The 22,103-nt window shown below is 46.9% G+C and overlaps 1 protein-coding gene across 2 annotated transcripts in view; it reads left to right on the top strand.

The window, feature by feature from the left end:
* Nucleotides 1–22,103, top strand: part of MIB2 (mindbomb E3 ubiquitin protein ligase 2) — an 82,527-nt gene that overhangs the window by 11,333 nt on the left and 49,091 nt on the right. For both annotated transcript variants that reach the window (XM_019541315.1, XM_019541313.1), the window contains exons 2-3: nucleotides 12,825–13,150; nucleotides 15,962–16,133. In XM_019541315.1, the coding sequence (XP_019396860.1) occupies nucleotides 12,904–13,150; nucleotides 15,962–16,133 (419 nt within the window). In that variant the 5' untranslated portion in view covers nucleotides 12,825–12,903. The remainder of the gene's footprint in view (nucleotides 1–12,824; nucleotides 13,151–15,961; nucleotides 16,134–22,103) is intronic.

Genomic DNA, 22,103 nt, shown 5'->3' with positions numbered 1-22,103 from the left:
GCCTCCGCTTGGCACGGCGCTGCCAGCGCCCCTGCCTTGCCCGCCGGCCCGGCCCCAGCGGAGACGGGGGCAGGGGGCCTGGCCTGGGAGCAGCCGCCCCGCGTCTCTAGTAAGCCTCTGGATCCCTGTGTGCATGTGTGGGAGTAGTTTCAGTGGGAAATGAAGGCGGTGTTTTGATCTTCTTCCCTTCTGGTGTTGCAAGAGCCGGCGCTGCTGCAGGTCCTTGCTTAGTACTTGCATTTTTGTGGTAAGGAAGCACCCTTCTGGTTCAGCGGGTCCAGGAATCGCGTGAAGGTCGGGGAGCAGAAATCCCATCCACAGGCTGAATTGGAAGCGGTCGTAAAATGACTTTGTAGGAATCCCTGCCGGTCAGAGCTGTGGGGGCGGCCAGGAGGGTCCCTTCTCACGGCCAGCACGAGGCGGGTGCCCAGGCTGGCGCAGGAAGGCAGTCCAGCTGTTTCTTTCCCGTGGGGTTCATGACAGCCACTGCTCTGACTCACGTCCTCACAGCCTGTTGAGAACAGTCAGGGAGGGTCAGTTTGATACCCCTAATCACATAGCAGTCTCCCCTCTCATCTCATAAAAGAGGAAGCTAATAGTCTCCCCTGCTTAGTGCTGACCACCTACAGTGATGAGGGACCATATACAGACATAAGACGCAGAGACAGAGGGATGTTTTGTCAGCATCACGTCTGTAATGCTGTTTTCCAAACGGGGTCATTTCAATGTTTCTCTATAACAAAGAAGCACCCAGTACTACAGTACCTTGAAGTATCCAGTACTGTTATTTTAGTTGGGGAAACTCAGGAGCTGGTGCTAAGAGAGTGGGCCTAATTCATGCAGTCAAACTGAGGCTTCTGACTTCCAGTCCTGCATTTAGCATTAAAATGGTATGTTTTTTTCCTTTTCCATTGAAAGTTAGCTCAGAAAAATATGCCCTGGAATATCTGCCCTAAACTGTCTCCCCACGCTTCTACATGTGATACTCTCATTCCCAAAGGACTTTTGGTTTAGCGTTGCATCGATTTAGTATTACTGGGTGGAAATGCAAATATTCTTCCCCAGTCCCCTGGAGAAAACAACCCTGGGAAAGAGCAGAGAAGGAAAAGTTGCATCTCTGCAATGAGATAATAGGACATACCTCACTAGTGATCGCTCCTGTCTTGTTGGATTTGGAAAGGGTGTGTGATTGGGGGACTTGATTCTCGGGACTCGGTGGGTAGAATTACTAGATGAGGTAATGCCACGTGCCGGGCACTAAACAGCTCATGTTCCACAAGTCAGCTTTGGCTTCCCCATCAGAGAAGGGCCTACACCTGTTTTGGCTGCCTGGGCTGAACTGGCCCTGTGTCGAGTAGCTGCAAAAAATGCCATGTCTTCAGTTTCTGCTCCATATCAGCACTTTGGTGTCTTGTGTTCGGCACTTGGAGACAGTTTAGATGCTGGGGACAGATAGGGTGAATCCAGGGAGCCATGGGAAAGCGTGAAAGGACACTGGGGTAGGCTGTTAAAAAATGCAGACAACAGCTAGGTCCTGCCTCTCATTGAAAAACCAGGCGACTTAGTTTCTACCTGTGTCCTTTGGGAACCTTTCTCAGTGCCGGCGCAGTGAGATGGGCAAACCAGGTTTGTGCTTTGATTCAGAGGTGCTAGTTGGATTGTGTCCCCGCTGAAATGGCAGTAAGGGAGGAGGAACTCACTCACTCCTGGCCCCACGACAGATGGGAGAGTAGCCAAAATGTGGGTAGCTGGACCCATACTAGCACACTTGCTGTCACCATAGTCATCGGATCAGAACCAGCAAGGTGGGGAGTGAGCCTCATCTCACGCTGGGACTTCTTTTACTATTGTCCCCGCAGGAAATCAGCCCTGCTTTTCCAAGCACGTTCAGAACTACTTGTGTCCCAGCATCAGACCCACATTCATTTCCCTGAGTAAGTGAAAAGTAGTCAGTGTATGGTTATCTGACTAGGCTTGTACTAGTGGGCTACAGCACTACTGCAGAGCCTGGCTTGCTTTCTTGAGATGCCACAGCTTTTTGCCTTCCTGCTGGCAGGAAGTATTTTGAAACCTGCACAGGGGCTCATCTGCCGTCCTTTGCAAGCAGCCTCCAACAGCAGTCAGAGGAAGTCCAAGAGCCAAGGCTGCTGCGTGGTTTGCCCATTCCCCTGTCCCAGTCTCATTTTCTTTTTTTGGCTCTTCTTGCTTTTGGTGACTGCTCCAAACACCCTGGGTTTGACATCAGAAGGAGGCAGAGGGTGTCTTAATGCCCTGTCCACGCCTCTGCTTAGAATCACAGCAAAGTAGGGGCTGGAAGGGACATCTGGGGGTCACATCTACTCCATTCCCTTGCTCACAGCAGAACTAAACCGTCCGACCGACTAAACCATCCCAGTTAAGCGTCTGTCTAACCTGCTCTGCAGTCTCACCCCAGAGGAGTGTGCATGTGATGCAAGGCTTCAGGATATTATGCAGCTGGATTGTTCAGGCTAGTGTGCGTGCCCTGCCCATCTGCTCTCAAAGCCTGAGCTGTGAGGGTCACTGCATTGAATAAAACCCAGACAAAACTATTGAATTGGCTAGGCCAGTTCTGTAGCCAGGGGCCTGTCTGAATGGAAGCAACAAAAAACATCCAGGTTTGCTTTTCTTATTTGGTAGGGGTGGGTCCAGAAGTGCTTCTGTCTCTATGCAGAAACGGGTCTCCTGGTTTGCTTGCTAAAGGCAGCTGTCATTTCAAATGCACCAGCTGGGCTGTAATTAAGATTTAATCTAAATAAAAGATAGGAGTATTGCACGCTTTTCTTTTCCTCAGCCACACTCTCCTTAATGAGATCTCATGAGCAGGAACTAATGCCAGTGTTGATAATATTGTTCCTTTTCTCTCAGCCTGGGTCCCTGTGTAGAACTGGGTTTACCAGCCATTTACCTTTCTGAATGAGAACTGATTCAGAGCATTCAAGTGGTGCTGCAAATGGAGACACTGCATGTTTATTTTGTCTGCATAAAAAAGAGTCACAGGTTAATGCCGTCCAGTCTTCCCCCTTTGTTGACCAATAATGTAGTCGGGAATAAGGGGCAGTCCCTACACCGGTGTTTCCATTACTCTTGGGTTAGTGTGTGGATGGGGTTAATATGACAAGCACTCCTCATTCCTTGCTGAGGCAGGGAAAATTACCAACCTCTGAATATAGGCAGACAAGGTCTTTGGGTAAGCGTGATATCTTTTATTAGACCAACTGAATAGCTGGAAAAATTGTTCTGTGCAAGCTTTCAGGCTTAAATGCCCTTCTTCAGGCATAGGGAGAGTCTGCTGGGGTTTGTGTACCCTCTTGGGTGGATAGGAGTTTAAGACAGTATGCAAAATGTAGGTCTGTGAAAATGCAACCTCTGAATAGCTTCTCCAGGCTGAAGCATGGTAGCAAGTCTAAGTTAATGTGGGGTGAGAGCTCTACAGCTATGGTCTGCACTGATAATGTGTCCTTCTGCTTTCACAATGCCTATATGCGCTGTATAGGACTCTGGCTGTAAAGTGAAAGCAGCTTTGTTTGCCAGTGTCATTTCCCCTACTTGAGTGCTCAGCTTTGGTGTTTATTGGTCAGGGCCATCCTTGCTTGCTCACGTGTTTTCCTACTCTGTGGGGATAACCACTTTTCTGGCACAGGGTAGTACCCACAAAGGTAATGTATCGTTAACCTCCCACATGCTGCTCAAATGGGAAGATATTGGCTTGATGCCCATTTTATGGAAATAGGAGCCTCCTCCCTAGGTTGCTCCTGTGGCCTTAATGGCTGAGGGCAAGCAAAACTCGGGGGCATCTGCACCTGAAGCCTCTGGGCTTGGGCCTGCACGTAGGATGCCTGCCAAATGATTTGGAAACATCTGAAGCCCCAGGTGGGGATGGAGGATGTTTGCCGGTAGTGGGGTCATTTATGGTTTTTGACTAACTCACAGATTTGGAATTGATTCGGCCTAGAACATGGAAAATTTTCATTTAAAAAAAAAAAAAATCTGGGCACAGTGCAGGAGTCTGTAAGTAGGCGGTGACTGCTGAAAGGTGGAAGGCTTTGCAAGCTGGGATAGGCAGGCCTTCTATCAGTAGGTGTCAGCATCCAGGGCTGGGAGAGCTGGAGAAGGAGACTGATAGTGGCCGAAGCTAAGGTGTCCCAAGGAGCAGCAGTATCTGTGTCGAATGTGAGAATAGAGGTGGGATGGTGGGCATTCCTTTCAGCTTTCCAGACATCAAAACTCAATGGACCCAGGGAGCTGTCAGCCCTCTCCTGTTTTCCAACGTGACCCCCCGCCACATACGCCTACCCTTCGTCCGGCAAGGGGTTTTTTGCTGATGCTGCACAGAGCTTGTCACCAGATCCAGGCCCTCTGCCTCCCTGGGACTTGCCAACTGTAGAGAGGAGGTGGAGGATGGGGGATTCCCATTTGACTGCAAGGAAATCCTTCCCATAAAATGGGCACAAGGTAAAGTCATGATCCATCTGAAGCCACAAAGTGATGCTGCGGCTGCTGGGACTGCTTGGTTGTATGTTTCCTGTGTAAATTTTTTTTTTCAACCATTGCTTCTATTTTTAAGATGGTGCCAGCTGTTCGCTGAATTAGCTCTGCCTGTTTAAACATAGCAGCCCCTGGATCATTAAGCATGTGTTTGAAAGAGTCCAGTTTGGGACAGTTACAATTAGGGCAGCTTCATCGTGTTACATAAGGATCTGTTGTACTTGCAACGTACAGCCTGAGGAAAGCTTTAGGGGCGGGGGGGAGGACTTGTTGTCATGTGGCATTGAGAAGCTGATAGCAGCTTGCAGTTCACTCCCAGAGACCCCAGAAGCATGTCCTGATGCTGCTGCATGTGTTGAGTAATGCAGTCAATAGTAAGAGTGACTGCAAACAGGAAAGGAAGGGTAGATCTTGGCCTGCATGGGGTATCCTTTCTTCTTTGGGTCAAAGCAAGCGTCAGAGACTCCAGACAAGCCACAGCCCTGACACTGGGGTTCCTTCATGGGTCCCCTCTTGGAGCAGGGAGCTGCTGCTATGGCACTTGCTTGAAAGCAGGGCAGGATGTTCCCCTCTCCTGCCCCAAATCTACCTCCTACCAAGGGAAGACCATTGAGAATTTCGTTTTAAAGGCTGACAAGGTTCTTTGGGTAGATATGATCTCTTATATTACACCAACTAAATAGTTGGAAAAAATTGTTCTTTAATAATTTAACAATTTTTTTAAATCTATTTTTAAAATTGAACCTTGTCTGCCTATAAGACCACCATGGCTAAAACCAACAATTTTAAAGGTTGGCATTCATTTTAGAGGCTGGCAATGGAAATAGGAGCTAGGCTGAGTCCAGCTGGCCAAGTAGAGATATAAGAGTTCTCTGCGATTCAGAGGTCTCTCCCACATCCACACTTCAATGCCCAGGGACAGGGGCTGTAAATATATCTAGCTACCATGGTCAGAACTGCCCTACACTTGCAACCAGCCCAGGCATTTGGGCTCATCACTGAACCGTGTCAGAGGGAACAATCCTGAAATTGAGCTAGTGCAGAAGGAACAGCCTAGATGGCCTATAAGGGCCTGATCCTGCTTTCTGAAGTCAAGGGCAATTCCCCAGGGTTGGGTGAGGACTTTCCAGCCTGCTCTGCTGTTAGCGAGAAGGCGCAGGAATTATTTCACCATCATCTGCTGGGAAAAGATTCATTTGTTCAGGGCAGGGCAGAATGTGCTGAAAACCTCACTGAGCTACAGTCTGCAGTAGTCACTAGGGAGGAGTCTGCAAAAAACAGCTTTTATCTCGAATGCCCTGGCTGCCCTCCTGGATACTCTGCCACACTTTGGATTTGATGTCCCTCTATTCAGAATGAAGAAGCAAAGGAATTAAGGGGCCTGTCTGACTTTTTGCCTCCAGCCAAAGCAAATACATGAATAACAGTGTAGTGGAAGACAAGGGCTGCCCTTTAACCTGGGCAGAACAATAGGATGTCTGTAATCTAGGGTGGTTTTCTCTCTGGTGAGAGAAGCCAGTCCTGTGCATGGTTAGAGCTTGTAAAGGGTTTAGGGATGCAGAAAGGTTGCAGAATAAGTGCTCTTTGAATCACAGTAGCATACTCTTTAGTGGAGAGTTTTCTCTCTCTATCCCAAAGGTTTCTTTCTGAACTGAAATTAAGACATGCCTATGCCAGAGAGACTCAGCTCTGCATCTGACTCAGTGTGTGATTAGAAGTGAATCATACGTTTCCTTTGTGCTTCTCCCTCCGGATCCATCTGTAATATGGCAAGACGATACCAATGTCAGGCTGGCTCCGCATTTGCTCACTGTGAGCCCTAAGTGAGATGCCTGCATCAAAAGTGCTTTGGGCTGACAATGTATTAACGGTAAATTTTGGCCTAAGTGTACAAACCCTGTCTGTGGTGGCTGAAATGCATCTGCTAGGCGGTCACTGATATTCTTTAATCCTCTTTCTAATAGCTCTGTAACCTGGAGGAGCAGGGTATTTCCTTGCCTCTCTTTTATTTACCCAATAGTGGAAATTATAATTGAAGAGACTTTTGGAGCCAAGTCAGGGACAGAGCAGTATAAGCAGGTCCGTTAGTAATCGCCAAGGGGGAGGGCTGGAAAGGACGTGCCAGGCATCACAAACGTTTGGGGGTGGATTTGTATTGCTGGATCTCAGCTTCCCCTGCTCTGAGTGCATTTCACAGTAACCCTTTTTGCTCAGCCCAAGAGCTTCAAAATTGGTGTGTTTTGGTTTCTGACACACTAGCCTCCTCCTGGAAGAAATAAGGAAGGAGAATTTTAACCTAGTGCCAGAACAATGAGCAGAGGAGTTTCCTTGAATCCTGATATTCATTTCAGCCCCTCTGTCTGTCTGATTTCATGCATGACTTAAAAGCTGGGGCCCAGCTACTGATGCTCTTGCATATGTTGTCTTCAAAGCCTGGTGCTGCACTTTGGCTATCGAGTTTGCAGCATAATCTCACAAGACGCAGAGGGCTGTCATTTCTTATTGAAGTCAATGGACAATGCTCACGATTAGCCAAGGAGGCAGCATAGACATCTGCAGTTTGAGTCTGGCCCCAGTGTGCTTCATGGTCTATGCATAGCAAAATCCCATGCACGTGTGTGTGCGTGTGTGTGGAATTCTAATCTTGGGTTCCTGGCGTCTCGTACATTAGAGAGAGACTGTGTACTGACTCACTTGAAGACTGTCTAAGATTTAGCACCATCGGAAACTAGAAAACTTTCCTATTTATAGGGCCTTTCACCCGCATAAATATATATACAAATAAAATTACACCATGTACCTTTCATCCCCATAAATGCCCGTATGCTTTGCAAGTTCTCTGGCTTCACCTGCACAAAGGCAACCTAAAAGGATGCAACAATATTTCTTCAGTTTAGCCAGAATGCTAGGGAAGTGACCAGTAGAGCTGTGTGATACATGGCGCATACTGTTTGCCAGGGTGCTGGATGGCTCCTTTTCTTTTTGGACCCTGGAAACTTCACCAGAAAGCACAATTCAGTGAGGTGCCAAAACCAGTCCTCTGATGTTCAAGTCTCAAACTGTTTGCTGAGACTGACCCACGTTTTGAGGTTGTAGTAAATCCTGGAGCATGGTATATTCACCTGATTTCTGGTTTCATTATGAAATATTCTTGGAGCTCAGCTGTCTCGAGCCAAGCATGAAGAATGATCTTTTTTATTATCTGACACCTACTCATCAAAAATCTTACAGCACTTTACAAATGAAAAGGAGTTAGCTTCTCAGTAGCCCAGGTGAAGGGGATATGGATCTCACAATATCAAAGGGGTTGGTATTGAAGTAGGGTGCTTCCTTGCGTTTTCTGAGATTGCAAATTTGGTAAGTGGAACACAGATCTGGGCTAGTGATGGGAAGAATGACTGCACTAGAGCCTTGCTGGAGAATACAGGAGACTTCGGTTCTGAAGTCTTCAGACTTCAGCTCTTGCACAGGCTTTCCGAGTGACTGTGGGCAAGTGTCTGTGCCTCGGGTACTGTGTGATTGTAGGAGTCTGGTGAGGATAATTACAGTAGATAATGAAGGTGCTACAGGAACGGAGAACTGGTGTTAGGACTTTTCACTTGGTCTTTTGGCTAAGATCAAGGTGTTCCAACTTACTAACACTGTGCTCCAGTCATAAGCCTGTTTTCCCATTGTAGTCACAGTTTGATTTCCTAAAGTGTCAAGTGGTAGTGTAAGAGTGTGGGAAACTACTTCTGTTTTCTGGGATTTGCAGTTATTTAGCTCATTTTCTACAAAAAGCCTGCTATTTTCTGTCCATATCACTGCCCAAGATCTCACTGGAACATGCTGCATGCTTCCTGTAGTATATAAGCCCTGCTAAATTAATCAGCTTGTGCTTCTCTGAATGCGATGCTGAAAGTCTGGTCCTGCTGAAAGCTCTGTGTAACTGCTGTTGGAGTTGACTTCTCCTGAGCTCTGGCCTTTCTAGAGGGACTTCTACTTTGGAACAGATCCAAAGGAGAGAGTCCATTTCTGTAATAAATGGGCAACTGTATTGAAATGTGTCTGATTCTTCCTTGGGGTTTGAGGCATATATCTGTATCTTTCTCCCTACAGAAATACAAATGTGTGTGTAGGACTGGGAGGGGTCTGCTGGATCACTACATCCAGTCTCCCATCTCCAGCTTCTTTCACTATCTTGATCATTGTGTTAAGTTACACAGTTACATGGCAGTGTAAGTGACTGTGACAGTGCAGTTTCACCACTCGGTGTCTGCTTCAGCAGGAGATAAGGACTTGGTATGGAGGAAATTTTGTCTGGTGTCACAGATGCATCAATAGAACTTCTCCATATGAGTAGGTCTTTGTGATGCTTGTTTGTACACCGGTCTTGATGCACGACTGAGGTCTCTAAGCAGTAGGTGATACCAAAGAATCATAAGTTGGGTTATTGGCAGAATAAAGTATATAGGATACAGGAATGACATTGTAGTATCCTTAGTAAATGCTAATTACCAGCAATCCAAGGGAAATGATGGCTGAATGTATGAATGTTGATGTGAGATGCAGTACACTTGGGTAATTTACTACAGAACTTCCTTTTCCAATATCAGAAGAATACACCAGCAGATCTTCTCGTCTGTTTGTTGGCTCACAAATCTCAGTGCAAAGAAGTTTCTTCTTTCTTTACAGCAGTTCTTTGTTCTGGCTGTGTCCTCCTGTGGAACATCTCTAACCACTCACCACTGGCAAGTGGCTTAATTTCAGGTGAAAATATGTGACAAGTGTCACCTGTGAATATATAGGGCCAAGTGGGAATTGAAGTAACTCCATCAGAAAGCAGAATTGAATAATTCAGCACTATAAACGTCTTGCTAGGAGGTGACTGACCTAGCACAATTAGCAGCTTAGGCCTAAGGATAACATTTTCCAGTCACCTCAATGATTTAGGAGCTTAAACCCCATTGAAAATCATTTTTAAAAAGTTCCTTAGGCTCCCAAGTGCTTAATTCATTTTTTAAACTTGATCTGGAAAGGTAGTTAGGTGCCATGTTCATGGATCTCAGTAAGTTTTTTGGAACCTAAATAACTAAAGTAATTGAGATGCATTGGAAATCAGAGAAAATAAGGGTTGGAAGGGACCTTAGGAGGGTATCTAGTCCAACCAGCTGCTCAAAGCAGGACCATCCCCAACTAGATAATTCCAGCCAACGCTTTGTCTAGGCCTTGAAAACCTCCAAGGATAGAGGTTTCATAGCCTCTCTGGGTTCCAGTGCTTTACTCCCATTTAGTAGCTGCGTCTACACAAGATGCTGAATGTGCAGTCGTTACTACATAGTTATTTAGCACTTGTATAAACACTAAATACTTAACCAAGACTGACAGACTTAATCCCTTTAAGACCAGGATTTTAAGTCTTGTTTCAGAAGAAGGGTTATTGCTCAAATGAAGCTGCTGAACTGACAAAACACTGAAGTGAGTGAATGGGACAGGGGTGTGCTGGCAAAATGTAATCCCTTATTGTGTTCTATGACCGGCCAACAGAAAAAGCCATGTTAGCATTATCAGCTGCTGCTAAAACCTTTAAATTCCAGCAAGGCATCTCTCTGAGTGAATATTCCTCCTTTCTCACTTGGAGCTGTTTCTGATGCAGGACAGTTTTGCCTCAGTTGGTGAGCACAGCAAATGTCCAGAGAAAATGAGTGATCATGGATAATGTATCCAGAAAAGACTGGTGACTAAGATTTGGAGAGAACTTGGGAAGGAATGAGGGGGCCGAGTGGCTGATCAACATTGGGAGCCAGCTCTGACTTTCTTGGTCTTAAGGTAGATAAGGTTCTTTGGGTAGATGTGATGTATCTTTTATTGCACCAACTAAATAGTTGGAAAAGTTGTTCTTTGCAAGCTTTTGGGCACAAACACCCTTCTTCAGGCAACCCTTCTTGGTCTTAAGGTCACTTTTTGAAACCTGGTTGGCAGAGGCATCAGGAAGAGGTTGTCACTACCCAACGGCTGTGTCAGAACCTGTGTATTATGGGTGCTTTTAGTTGCACCTAAGCACCCAGGGAATGAGATGCTCACATTGCAAGAAACAGGTACTGTATATACAATTAATCAACTCCACTTTTTGGCAGCTGCAAAATGACTTTGTCCCAAACAGCACAACTGCCCCTATTACACTGTGCATTTATTTTAAAATACATGTATGACCTCAGATTTTTTTTTCTGTACAAGGCAATCTAAGCCCTGAGTTTCTATCTCTCCATATCGCCGTGGCTTTCTAGTGGACTCAACCTTCAGGAAGTGAGCTGAACTTTAAATGTCACTTCAAATGTCACTGAGTCTGTTCTAAAGGGTCAGTGGTTTGGGTCATGTCTCTTTTTCTTCCCCCCACCATGTTTTAAAGTGGAAACTTTTTTTAGGAGTAGTTAGTGTGTGTTTGTAAGTCTACACTTACACTTGTTAACCAAGGCATTGATTGATTTAGCATCTAAAAACAGTGCAATTCATATGTAAACTTCCTCTTTAAAAATTTAACCAGCAGGGCTGCCGGTTCTGTGCCTGGTTGCTTCTTTGATCACGACTCTCTCTCAGTTGTTCTGAGAATTGAGCCCTGTTAATTGGACTGTGTGGCACCTGCACTAAATATTCTGACACACCTCTGCTTTATTGGGCTATAAATCTTCCCTGGGCTCTGTTGTCTTTGAATTGCTCTTACACGCCAGAAGGAACAAAAGCAGTATGACTCTTCACAGCCAGGGCTCTCCTTTCTTTTTACATATTTGGCAAGCTTCTGGCTTCTTATCATCTCTCAAGATCTCACGACACGTTCTCCATTGTCACTTTTTGTATTGATTTAAGCAACGTTTGCCCTCACTGTGCTTACAAAGAATGCATTTGAGTACATGAAGTGGCTGTCATAATGCATTCTGCATCTGTGCATGTATGTGTGCGTACATGTACTGTTGCATTAGAGCTGTTCAGCTATGTGTCATAAGGTCTATACTGTCCACAATTAAGGAGACAACTCTTTAGCTCAAATGGTTTTAGTTTGTACTCGGAACGAGATGCTCTTTGTGCCGTGCCTGACTTCCACTGCAAAGTTGCAGTAGGCCTAGGTTGCGACATAACTTGAACTATGAAATCTTAGATGGCTGCTTATTAGTGACAGTGCCAGACAGATGTGGGATTTTAGCACAAAGTGAAGCAATCAACTTTATCCTGCAGCTACAGCGCACAGACACTGCTCCAGATCCTGGTCAAGAGAATAGAGGTGGCAAACTTACGCACTAGAGCTGGCGTTGTTCCTCAAGTCAGCACAGCCAGAGCTATTCTCTGCACAGGGATACTCCTCTGACTTTTCAGATTTGCATTGCAAATCTGTATTCACCATTACAGAGCTCAATTTCCAGGAGATTGTGGGAGGCAGCTCTGAGGAAAGTAGGTGAAGCTCATCTGCTTCAATTGAGTTTCATTCTAGTTCACTGGTGGGAGGGAGTGGGGCTGTTGACTGCAGCTGTTCCTGTCACTGCTGCTGGGACCAAAGCCAATCTGGGTGACATTGTGGTTGGGGGAGGGGAGTGGGGGGGAGCCTTTTATTTTCTACACCTGTTCATGTTGGTGGAAGTTTATGGACAGGACATTTATCTGAGTTGGCTTGGGTGCATTTATCTGTTTGGGTGCACCCTTCAGGTGACACCTGGTCAGACTGAAGCCAGTGGGTATTTTGTTGCTCATTTAATGGAGCTGGGGTTTCATGTTTTGTGTGCAAGTAGAGAAGTTTGTGTGATATTCCAGGACTGTGTTTGATAACACAATCCCTCCTGACTCGAGATATGTCTGGACAATTTCTGTGACACGTGAGGTGGGTCCTACTGAACCAGGTTGATCTACTGGTTTTGAGTTAATTGTGCAGCAAATGCAGAATCAGGAAAATGTACAGAGGATGATAATTCCATGCATTCTCACATGCCTCGTGTGACACAGCTCAAAGGAGACACAGACCTGACTTAAAATCACAGAATCGTAGAAAATTAGGGCTGGAAGGGACCTCCAGACGTCATCTAATCCAGTCCTTGCCTACGGCAAGATAATCCCTATCCAAACCAGCCATTGTCTAACCTCTTAGCAACTACACAGTCAACCCTGACACAACAGAAGGCATAACACCCTAACCTGCCACAGGTACAGCAGGGGGGACCACAGCAGACAACTCTTTGCTGCTGTAACAGCTGTTAATATATGCTCAAGAGACCTTGGAAGAGGGCCGTGAAGGTAGTAGCTTCTACAATAGGCTGTACAATGTCTCCTAACCCAACCATGTGCTGTTTCACTAGGTACGCTGGATGTACTGCCTCTGCTGTCTTGCTTTTGAGATCTTCTGCCCGTGAGCACTCTGCAGGCTGTTTTACAGCAATGGACTTGGACCCATATGCAAGCATGCAGGTTGGGATGCGGGTGGTCCGTGGAGTGGACTGGAAATGGGGAAATCAGGACAACGGCGAAGGGAATGTTGGGACTGTGGTTGAGATTGGTCGGCAAGGCAGTCCAACAACACCAGATAAGACGGTGGTGGTCCAGTGGGATCATGGGACCAGAACTAACTATCGGACTGGATTCCAAGGAGCTTATGACCTTCTTCTGTACGACAATGCACAAATAGGTAAGGCTGGCAAACTATTGGGTAGACATTAAGAGGAACAGGCACAAATGTGGTAATACCTTTGTCCTTTGCCATATGCAATACGTACATCAAATGACAGCTGCTCTCCCTTCAGCTGTGTCCCATGATCTTGGAGACTTGGAGTGATCTTGGGGGTTGGGTGCAGCTGAGGAAGCAGGAGCCCCTACTTTCTAAGCTCTGCTCTTCTCTGGGCTTACTGCATGAGGCTGGTGAAAAATTACTAAACCTCTTTGGTAATATCTGCCCTTCCAAGGCTGGTGCCAAACCCATGCATGCCAGCCATCTACACTGAAAACCTGTAATCACAGCCACCAGCCTCAATCCAGCTTCCCTGGGCCTTGGAGCCTGAGGCTGACCCTTCTTTTAGCCTGCCCTTCTCTGCATTGTGTTCAGAATTCACCCAGGGGCTCAAGGCTGAAAGTGCAGAAAGCATCCCAGAAGCAAACCCAGAACTGCCTCTTCCTGACTTCCAGCCTCTTGGCACGCCACATCCTGTACTTGAACATTTCTGGAGGCTTCCCTTAAATAGGAAAAGTGTTTTAAATAACAATACCATCTTCTTTCAAGCAGGGTCCAAAGGAAAACCTGAGGTGCACATCCACCCAGTCCTTGGGACAATTCTGACAGAGGCCTTAACTTTGCAGCTTAGAATCAGGAATGCCGTTGCCTCCATGTTTGACTCCAAGAGCTTGGAAATTGATCTAGACTTTATAAATGTATTTTAAAAAAATCCCTGCTAGGCCTGGAGGATCCTAGCAAGGCTTGGAAGTCTAATTCTGTGTAAGAGCTTCAAAGTCTAATTCTGTGTAAGCTGTGGAAATTAAATACAGAGGTTTACACCACTGTATTTTTTATCCTGAGTATAAAAAAGGGTTGGCTGTCGGTCTGTAGTATGCTTGTCACTTCCATTCTGCAGTATGCTGGTCCGTAGTTTGCCAGTCTGCAGTCATTTCCGGTCTGCGGTTTGCCGGTCCATGGTATAAAAAGGTTGGACACCATTGTTATAAACCATCTGAGTCAGAATCTGCCTGCATTTCCCCTCTTGTAAATCCAGGCAAATTAAAGTATGAGTTGCTCCAGATCTGCCCCCACAAACCGGTGGGACAAGGTGACCTCTGGGTGCTCCTGCTCAAACAGAGAGATGCTGAAAATATGGAGGCAGATATTGAAAGAGGGTCAGAACCATGTGCCTAAAACACCTAGGCACTAAAATACAAGTACCCTGATTTTTCAATGCAGCAATGTAACCTCGGACCTCAGGGGAGCTGCAGGTGTCCAGCAGCCTTGCAAACTAGTTTGCTTCTGCCTAGGTGCCTGCATAAGTAGCAAGACTTACAGAGAAACATGGAACTAGAAGGGACCAGCCCTGGGTCATATCAAGTGCAGGCTTCTCAAATGACTCCAGGCAATGCACATCCTGTGCACTACAGTCTTAAAGCACCCGAAAAAAAATGCAGCAAGAGAGAGAAGGTCACTGCCAATGTCTCAGGCCCCTGCAGCAGCAGGGAACTGGTTCTGTAAAATAATCCCAAACAGCTCTAGAAACTGAACAGGCTGGAAGAGTTTCCTAAATTTTCCTGGACTCTGTAAACTTTTTCCAAGCAATAGCCTTGAGCCACTACTCAGAGGGAGGTAGAGGAATGAAGGGAGAGGGAAACAAGAGACTTGTGGCCTCAGTTTCAATTGCTTTTAATTAAATTAGGGAATTGATTTGGCAAGGGAAGGTGGAGACCTCCCTTTTGCATGTGCTGCTCCTGGCTTTTTGACATTTCAAAGCTGTGGCCTTGGGAAATCAGCTGGGGTTTGTTTGAACAAAACCTTCATGGGGGCTGGAGGGAGGGGGCAGAGGAGCTTAAAAGCTGCTTCTATGCACTGTCCCTCCCTTAGTCTCTTTTAATGCCTCACACCTCCATTGCTGCAATGGGTGACTAGTGCCTACTTCACTGAATGTGGTGAGGATCTCTCCTTCGTATGGCATCCAAATCTAGGAGTCACTGTCTGGTATTATTACTCAATATATGGATTAAGTGCTGTGTGTTTGTTGGACACCACATTCGTGCAGGGGTCTGTCTAAGATGTTCATCTTGTGAAATGTTTTGAGGTGTCCAGATCCAAATCCAGTTAAATACACTGAAGACGGAGACACTCGGATACTGCAGTACCAGGCAGGGTTCTCTGGTAGAAGATTAGAAGCCTGCCAAAAGACCTTGGCAGCATTAAGGCTAAAAACAGACATCAGGTTTATCCCAGGTCTGATTGTCCTGTGTTAAAACAAGTGCTAGACAGCCCTTTACACACAGTTTGAATGGTAAATAACTTGAATTAGCCCTGATTAACCTGTGGGGGGAGGAAGTGTTATCTCACTACTTCACAGATACTTAGTGGGATATCTGTAGGATCCCAGAATAAAAGGCTTTGTTCTGGGAGAAATCCAACATCTGTTTTTAGCTACAGTGATTGGTGTCTTTGGAAGGCTTCCTAAAACCTCTGTACATTTTAAATAGCTTTCTTGTTCCCAGGCTCCCTCCACCTCTTCAAGGGATTTGATTTAAAGGAATAAATAGCATAGTGTCATTAACAATCTTATCCTAGGCTGATGTGGGTAGGAAAATTTAACCAAACTGTCTTAGTAACCTGAAATTTCCTTGCACATGAAAATACTTTCTTGAACTGCAAGCATCACAGCAGCATTTTTTTTCTTTTCCCCTTGAATCCCTGCAAACAGAGCTGAGTCCATCCTATCTGCCTGCCTGACATGGAAACAGGGCCTGAGTTGTGTGTGTGTTTCAGGTGTGCGCCATCCCAACATCATCTGTGACTGCTGCAAGAAGCATGGGATCAGGGGAATGCGGTGGAAGTGCAAGGCGTGTTTTGACTACGACCTGTGCACGCAGTGCTACATGAACAACAAGCACGACCTCTCACATGCTTTCGAGCGCTACGAGACCGCACACTCACGACCGTAAGTCATTGGGCGGAAGCTAGTTAACTGTGTTGAGATGCTCTACTCGCTGGGAGCTACTTGGGCTACTCTGTAGATTAGTTCAAGGCTTTGTCTTGTCCCTTTGTTTAGGAGTTCCAGGATCAGGACCATAGTTTTCATTGCCTTTTTAACAGCAAGGGGACCTTAGATAAACTCTACTGCATGTAGGAGCTGTTTTGTTAGCATTTACAGAGGTGACCGCTTATCATACTATCTGTGGAACGATGTCCACGTATTTCACGATCATTTACTTATCAAGCAACCAAATGTGTGCCAGACTGTTTCCATTCACAGATTTCAGCAGCAGTCCCTGGGGTCTTGGATGATGCTGGGGCTAAACATGCTATTGCAGGGAGCCAGCTCCCATTCTGTCACTGGCTTGCTGTACTGTTTTGGAAACCTTCCTTAGCCTGTCTCTCACCTCAGTGACCTCTCTGTTAAATGGATACTTTGGGCACCAATATATATGCAGCGAGACTGCTCCAACACGGAGCAAATACAGCACGTTGGAGCATGCTCCAGCACAGTGTTTCTCAACCCATCGGTCACTACCCAAAAGTGAGTCACAAGAATGTTTCAAAGGATCGTGAGCAAGGGTCATAAAAGTGCAGGAAGGTGCAGGTTTCCTCTTGTATGGTGGCAGTGTTTCATCCTGCAAGCAGCTGCTTGGGGCATGGCCAGCATGCAGCCAGGCAGGGTCGTGGGAGCAGCCCCATCAGCTGGATGAAGGTAAGTGTATGGGGAGCAGAAGTTGGAGGGCGTGGGCTTGGGAGATTGTCAGGGTGGGGAGGCAGAGTGTGAGAGTGTGTGTGTGTAGAGCAGGGGGACAGGTGCCTGCCAGCAGTGGGGAAAGGTGGCTGGGTGGTAAGGCTGTGGTAGGGCAGGGGACTGTGGGTCAGGCATTGGCAGGGCTGGTGGGGGGTAGGTGTCAGGACAAGCCATTGGTCTTTGCAAATGGGTCCCAATATGAAACAAACTTGAGAACCACTGCTCTAGCAGTCTCCAGTCTCGTGTATCAGCTAGAGGACCCCCACTGCCATTTTTTAGCACAGCTCTTGGAGCTGCTCTAATTTCATAGATTTCATAGACATTAGGGCTGGAAGCAACCTCTGAAGATCATGGAGTCTGCCCCCCTTCCTGGGCCCTTTAATGCTGGGCAGTTTGTGGGGAGGAGATACTGAGCCTTAAATAGTTTTAGGTAATTCAGGAAGGGAATCTGGGAGTTCTGGTTCTCAGTTTTTTGCCATTTTCCACCCTCCCCCCAACCCTTCCTCTTTCTAACCTATAGAAAACGCTGCCTGTGTAATTTTCACTGCCTGAAATTCTACAATGGGATGTGGGCTCTTGACATCTAAGGACTTGCCACAGTCTTCATAAAAACGGTCCCTTTTTGGTCTTTCTGGCTGAAAAGCCGCTTGTCCCAGCAATCCCAGGCCGCCCAGGTTTCACTCAGAACCTCAGTCTGTCCCTACTGCTGTCTCCCTGCCCACAAACTAGCCTAGCCATCCTTTGCAAGTCCTGCAGCACTGGCAGTGGCTGAACATGGCGATCCAGACCTGACACTGAATTTACTCAGCTCTTGCCTGTTGCACTAGGATGGAATTGGTGTGAGGAGTCACCATCCTGATCTGGTAGCCCTTTATGGCTGTGTTGCAGTGCCATAGGGCATCAGGGCACAGCATGGTGTGTGTTTAGAGAGAGAATTTGTAAGCAGTGCCAAAGGGCCTGATCATGAGTTTATGGCAGTGGAGAACCAAAAGCATAGGTGATTGTGTCTAAGGTCTTCCTTTTCTGTGTTATCAGTGCACTTTGCAATCACTAGTGCACTTACCCTGGCAGGACAGCAGTGGTTACCCCCACTTTAAAAACGGGGGGTGGAAGAGAAGAGATCTTGCTCAAGGTGCCATGGGATTCTGTGGCAGAGCAGGGCATGAACCCAGGTCTCCCAAGTCCCAGGTCAACCCCCCTGCCAGCCTTGCTCTGTCAGATTGCAAAGCTTGGAAAAGGCCAGGGCTGTGAGATTTTTAGCATGCCCAAGGTGGTGGCAGTCTGACCTGTGTTTGAACCCTGTAATCTTCTTGGCTGTAGGAGTGAGGATTTCCCCTGCAGAGACAGCTGCTGTGGCTCACCTTCTCTGACATGTTTACAAAATCTTTCTCTCTCTTCTCAGTGCAGAGTTTTTTATTATTATAATGGGGCTTTTTTTGCTAGATCAATTCTTTCTGGCATTTATATATCAAGTGTGCAGTGGGCTCAGTGCATCACCTGATCCAGCGCTGTCCTTGTGGGTAGCTCCTGCTGCAGTCAGCGAGGGCTCTTGTGTACAGGCTGGAGCCAACATAGACAACCTTGACAATGCACTAACCAAAATGATACAGATCCAATTGGTATTCTCCTGGAGGGAATGGTTTCTGAGCCTTGAGGCTTGTGTTGCCCATTTGGCTTTAGAACATTTCTTGGGACCCTGTTAATGTGGCAGTCCTGTGAGATCTTACCCTGAAACAAGCTTTGGGATTCCCGCTGTACACTCTTACTCAACATCGCTATAATTAGCCCCTTGGAACGCTACTGAGCTGTACTCACTCATCCCTTTCAGCAGAGCATTTCAGGGCTTAGCTGTTAAGTTGTGCAGTCTCTCTGAGTCAAATGAACAATTATCGTAAGTGGCCGTGGCAACGCATGTCAGCTTCAGCAATCCAATTTGCCAGCTTTTGCAAAGATTGTGCAGGGCACAGCTGCTCACACTGTGCAGCGCTGCATTGTTTTGGACAGCTGCCCTGCTGTGCCAACCTTTCCAACCCTAATGGAAGCAGCCAAGAATAACCCCTCTCCAAAGTGAGGATGGTTGGGTGGTTTTCTCAGCAACTCTCCCTGTACGGATGTGCGTGGAACAATTTGCCCTTCTGAGGTGACTGGAGTTTGAGAAGTGCAGAGCTGCTATGCAGCTGGGCTGTGGTGCACATAATGTCTGCGTGAAGACAGCAGCCTGGAGTTGTGGCAGCAAAGTAGATGAACCTGGTGTTCATGTCTGGTGTGGCTGGATACCTTTAGCTGGATAATGCGGGGGGGGGGGGTATGTTAGGTTTGCAGGCAGTACATGAACCAACCCTGTAACTTTGATTGGGGACTGGGGGTGGAGGGGAGCTGTTTTGTAACCCGTCTAGACTTGTTTCCTTCCCCACAACGTCTTAGAATTTTCCTAGGTTTGAATCCAGAGGTTTTCTTTTATCTGTTCCTGCAACTGTTGTTTGTCCATACATTTTTTTTTTCTAGACTGGCTTTGTAACCCAGCATTGAGTGAATTTAATTTCCTGGTCTTGCTGGAGTCAGTCTTGCCAAGGATTGAAGAAGATGAGTCTGTGTAATTTAATTTTGCCAGCAGCATCCTCTAAGGGGTGACTGCATAGCATTAGAGTGGAATGGTGTTCACTGCGGAATATGAGCAGTGCCTCATATTCAGTTTTCCTCCTGTGTTCATTCTCCTACGCTCTGAGGTATTGGTTGCTCAACCTTTTGGGGACAGATGCCTTGCTGATGAGAAGGAGCAAGGTAGAGCCTTCCTAGTGCCTTTTAGTACAAAGGGAACTTCAGAAGCATATAACCCATGAGATGCATTAGTGTGGGACAGGCATTCACATTGCAAACCCACCAGCAGGATAGGTAGGAAGTAGCTCCTTCCTCAATTTGAGGTGGTCAAATGATTCATTCTTCTCACTGTTAAATACTTGCGCCTTACTCAGGGCTAGTGTGACTCTGCCTAGCTTTTGCAGAGTCTGGCAGTGGCTTCTCCTGAAGCCAGTACCTTGGATTAACAGGGTTCCTGGCCTGATCCAGGGTGGCAGTTGTTCCCAAGCTCGTATTTTTTATCAGTGGTAAGGTGCAGGACATGGCACTAGGATATGCTCCCAGGGCTGCATTTTGGAAGGGGAGCCAAAATTTGTGTGCGACTGGCAGGTAGCATGAGAAGCACATGCAGGGCTGACCTCACAGCAGGTTTGTGAGGGGCTTTTCCAGCCATTTAGATTGAAAGGCATTTTACAATGCCTAGCTATGTAGGCTGCTTTAAATCTCTGTGCGGCACCCAGAGGAGAGCCTAAGGAAAATACTTCAGAAAAACATACTGATCTCAGCAGGGGCACACAGCAGGTGGCTGCTAGTCGCATCAGTTTGGTGCCTGTAGGTTTGCCTGCATTTGTGCTATACGTGCAAGCACAGCAAGCAGAAACAAGTCGCTGTTACTGTGACATGAGTGTGTCCCTGTGTGGAGTTGCTTGCAAGCAGCTCCACCGATGGGCAAGGCTGAGGAGCTTGCTTTGCTATAGGAACTCCATCTGCTGATGACTGGTACATCTAGTAATAGGATCACATGGCACTTCCTGCCCAGATTGCTACCCTAGGAAACCTGCTGCTACTGCTCAGGAGCTCTGCAGCTCAGGCTTTTATATTACTTTTAATTTTTCCAGGCTTCCTTCTTAATAGCCCATTCATCCTCCTCCCAAAGGTCCCATTCAGGCACTTGCAACCCTTTTGTGTGATGAGAAATGCCTTCCTGGGGGATATCTGTTATAAAGAGTGACTTTTTTTCACAAGATTCATATCCATCTGTTAAATATTTAAGGGGCAGCTCTTATTGAAGCCAGCAGCAGAGTTCCCATAGACCTGAGTCAGTGGGATTGGGTTTGTGAGGAAGCAATTACAGGAGATGCTACCAAGGTCAGGGAATCGCAAATTCAAACAGTTCTTGCAGGTATCAATTGGCAGAGACTCAGTAATTCTGTGGCAAGTCTGTTCCTCTTTCACCTTCCAGCATTGTTATGCTTTTTTAAAAAATGGCACTGTCCTCTCTAAGGACAGCCAGTTGTGCTCACATAAGGACAAAGTGAAGAAGGAGAGAACAGCAATTAAAATATTTATTCTGTTCCCCCTTCCCCCTTGAACATTTTTTTTCTTTTAGTAAAGATTTTGGCTCTGCTTCTAGGATCAAAGCATGGGCCTTTTTTTTTATATAATTCCAATTGCAGCTGCTTACCAAAATCCAGTCCAGATAGGGGCCTCCATTGTGTTTGAGTGACCTAAAATCCCCAAATATGGCACAGTCCCTGCTCCAAAGCTTACAGTTCAAGGCACCAGACCTGCTGTGACTCCCATATAGTTGAGCCCCACTGCAGGCTTATGGCCCTATATGAGGCTCAGCAGGTATACAAGAACGTACAAGACCAACTTCGACATAGGGAAAGATAATGGTACTTTCCTGTAGCTCTTGTTAGATCTGTGCGGGTGACATCCACCCCTGTGATATCCACCCCTTCACAGGTCTTGAGACTCTATGAAGTCCCACTTACAGCTTCATTCAGAGGCTTTTGAAGGAGAAAAGGCATTGCTTCATGTTGCCTTTTATGAGTTTGCTTTCTCTGAATACTGTGGAGAAGGTTGAACCAGCCATCCAGTAGAACAGGGGTGGGCAAAATACATCCTGCGGGCCAAATCTGGCCTGCCAAGAGATTTCTCTCCAGCCCATGGCTGCTCCTTTGAAGGAGAAACGTATCAGGCCCGCAGCTGCCCTGACTTTTGATGCTTCTTGCCCTTCTCCCTTCCCTGTGCTATAGCTGGCTGCAGCAGCAGCTGCAGCTCCATTGGCCAGGCAGCCACTCCTGTCTCAGCCTGGCCCATCCTGCTGAGTCCCTGGCACATGGCCGGATCAGGCAGGAGCTGCTCCAGCTGCGCCCAACTAGCCCAAAGCGGTTTGTGGGAATACAGTGCAGTACCAGCCTGGCCCAGCCACGTGCCAAGGACTCAGGGCAGGGGAGGGGGTGCAGAGAGAAGCAGGTAACACCGCACAGCACCAGCCTGGTCAGGCCCAGATAACTTGGGGTTCCCAGGCCCCTTCTCCCTGCCCCCTCCCCTCTCCCCCTCCGTTCTGAGTCCCTGACATGCAGCTGGACCGGGCCA

This window comes from Crocodylus porosus, unplaced genomic scaffold (genome assembly GCF_001723895.1).
Source record: "Crocodylus porosus isolate Cpor-Errol unplaced genomic scaffold, CroPor_comp1, whole genome shotgun sequence".
Lineage (NCBI taxonomy): Eukaryota > Metazoa > Chordata > Crocodylia > Crocodylidae > Crocodylus > Crocodylus porosus.
This window is presented reverse-complemented; position numbering and strand designations above follow the sequence as displayed.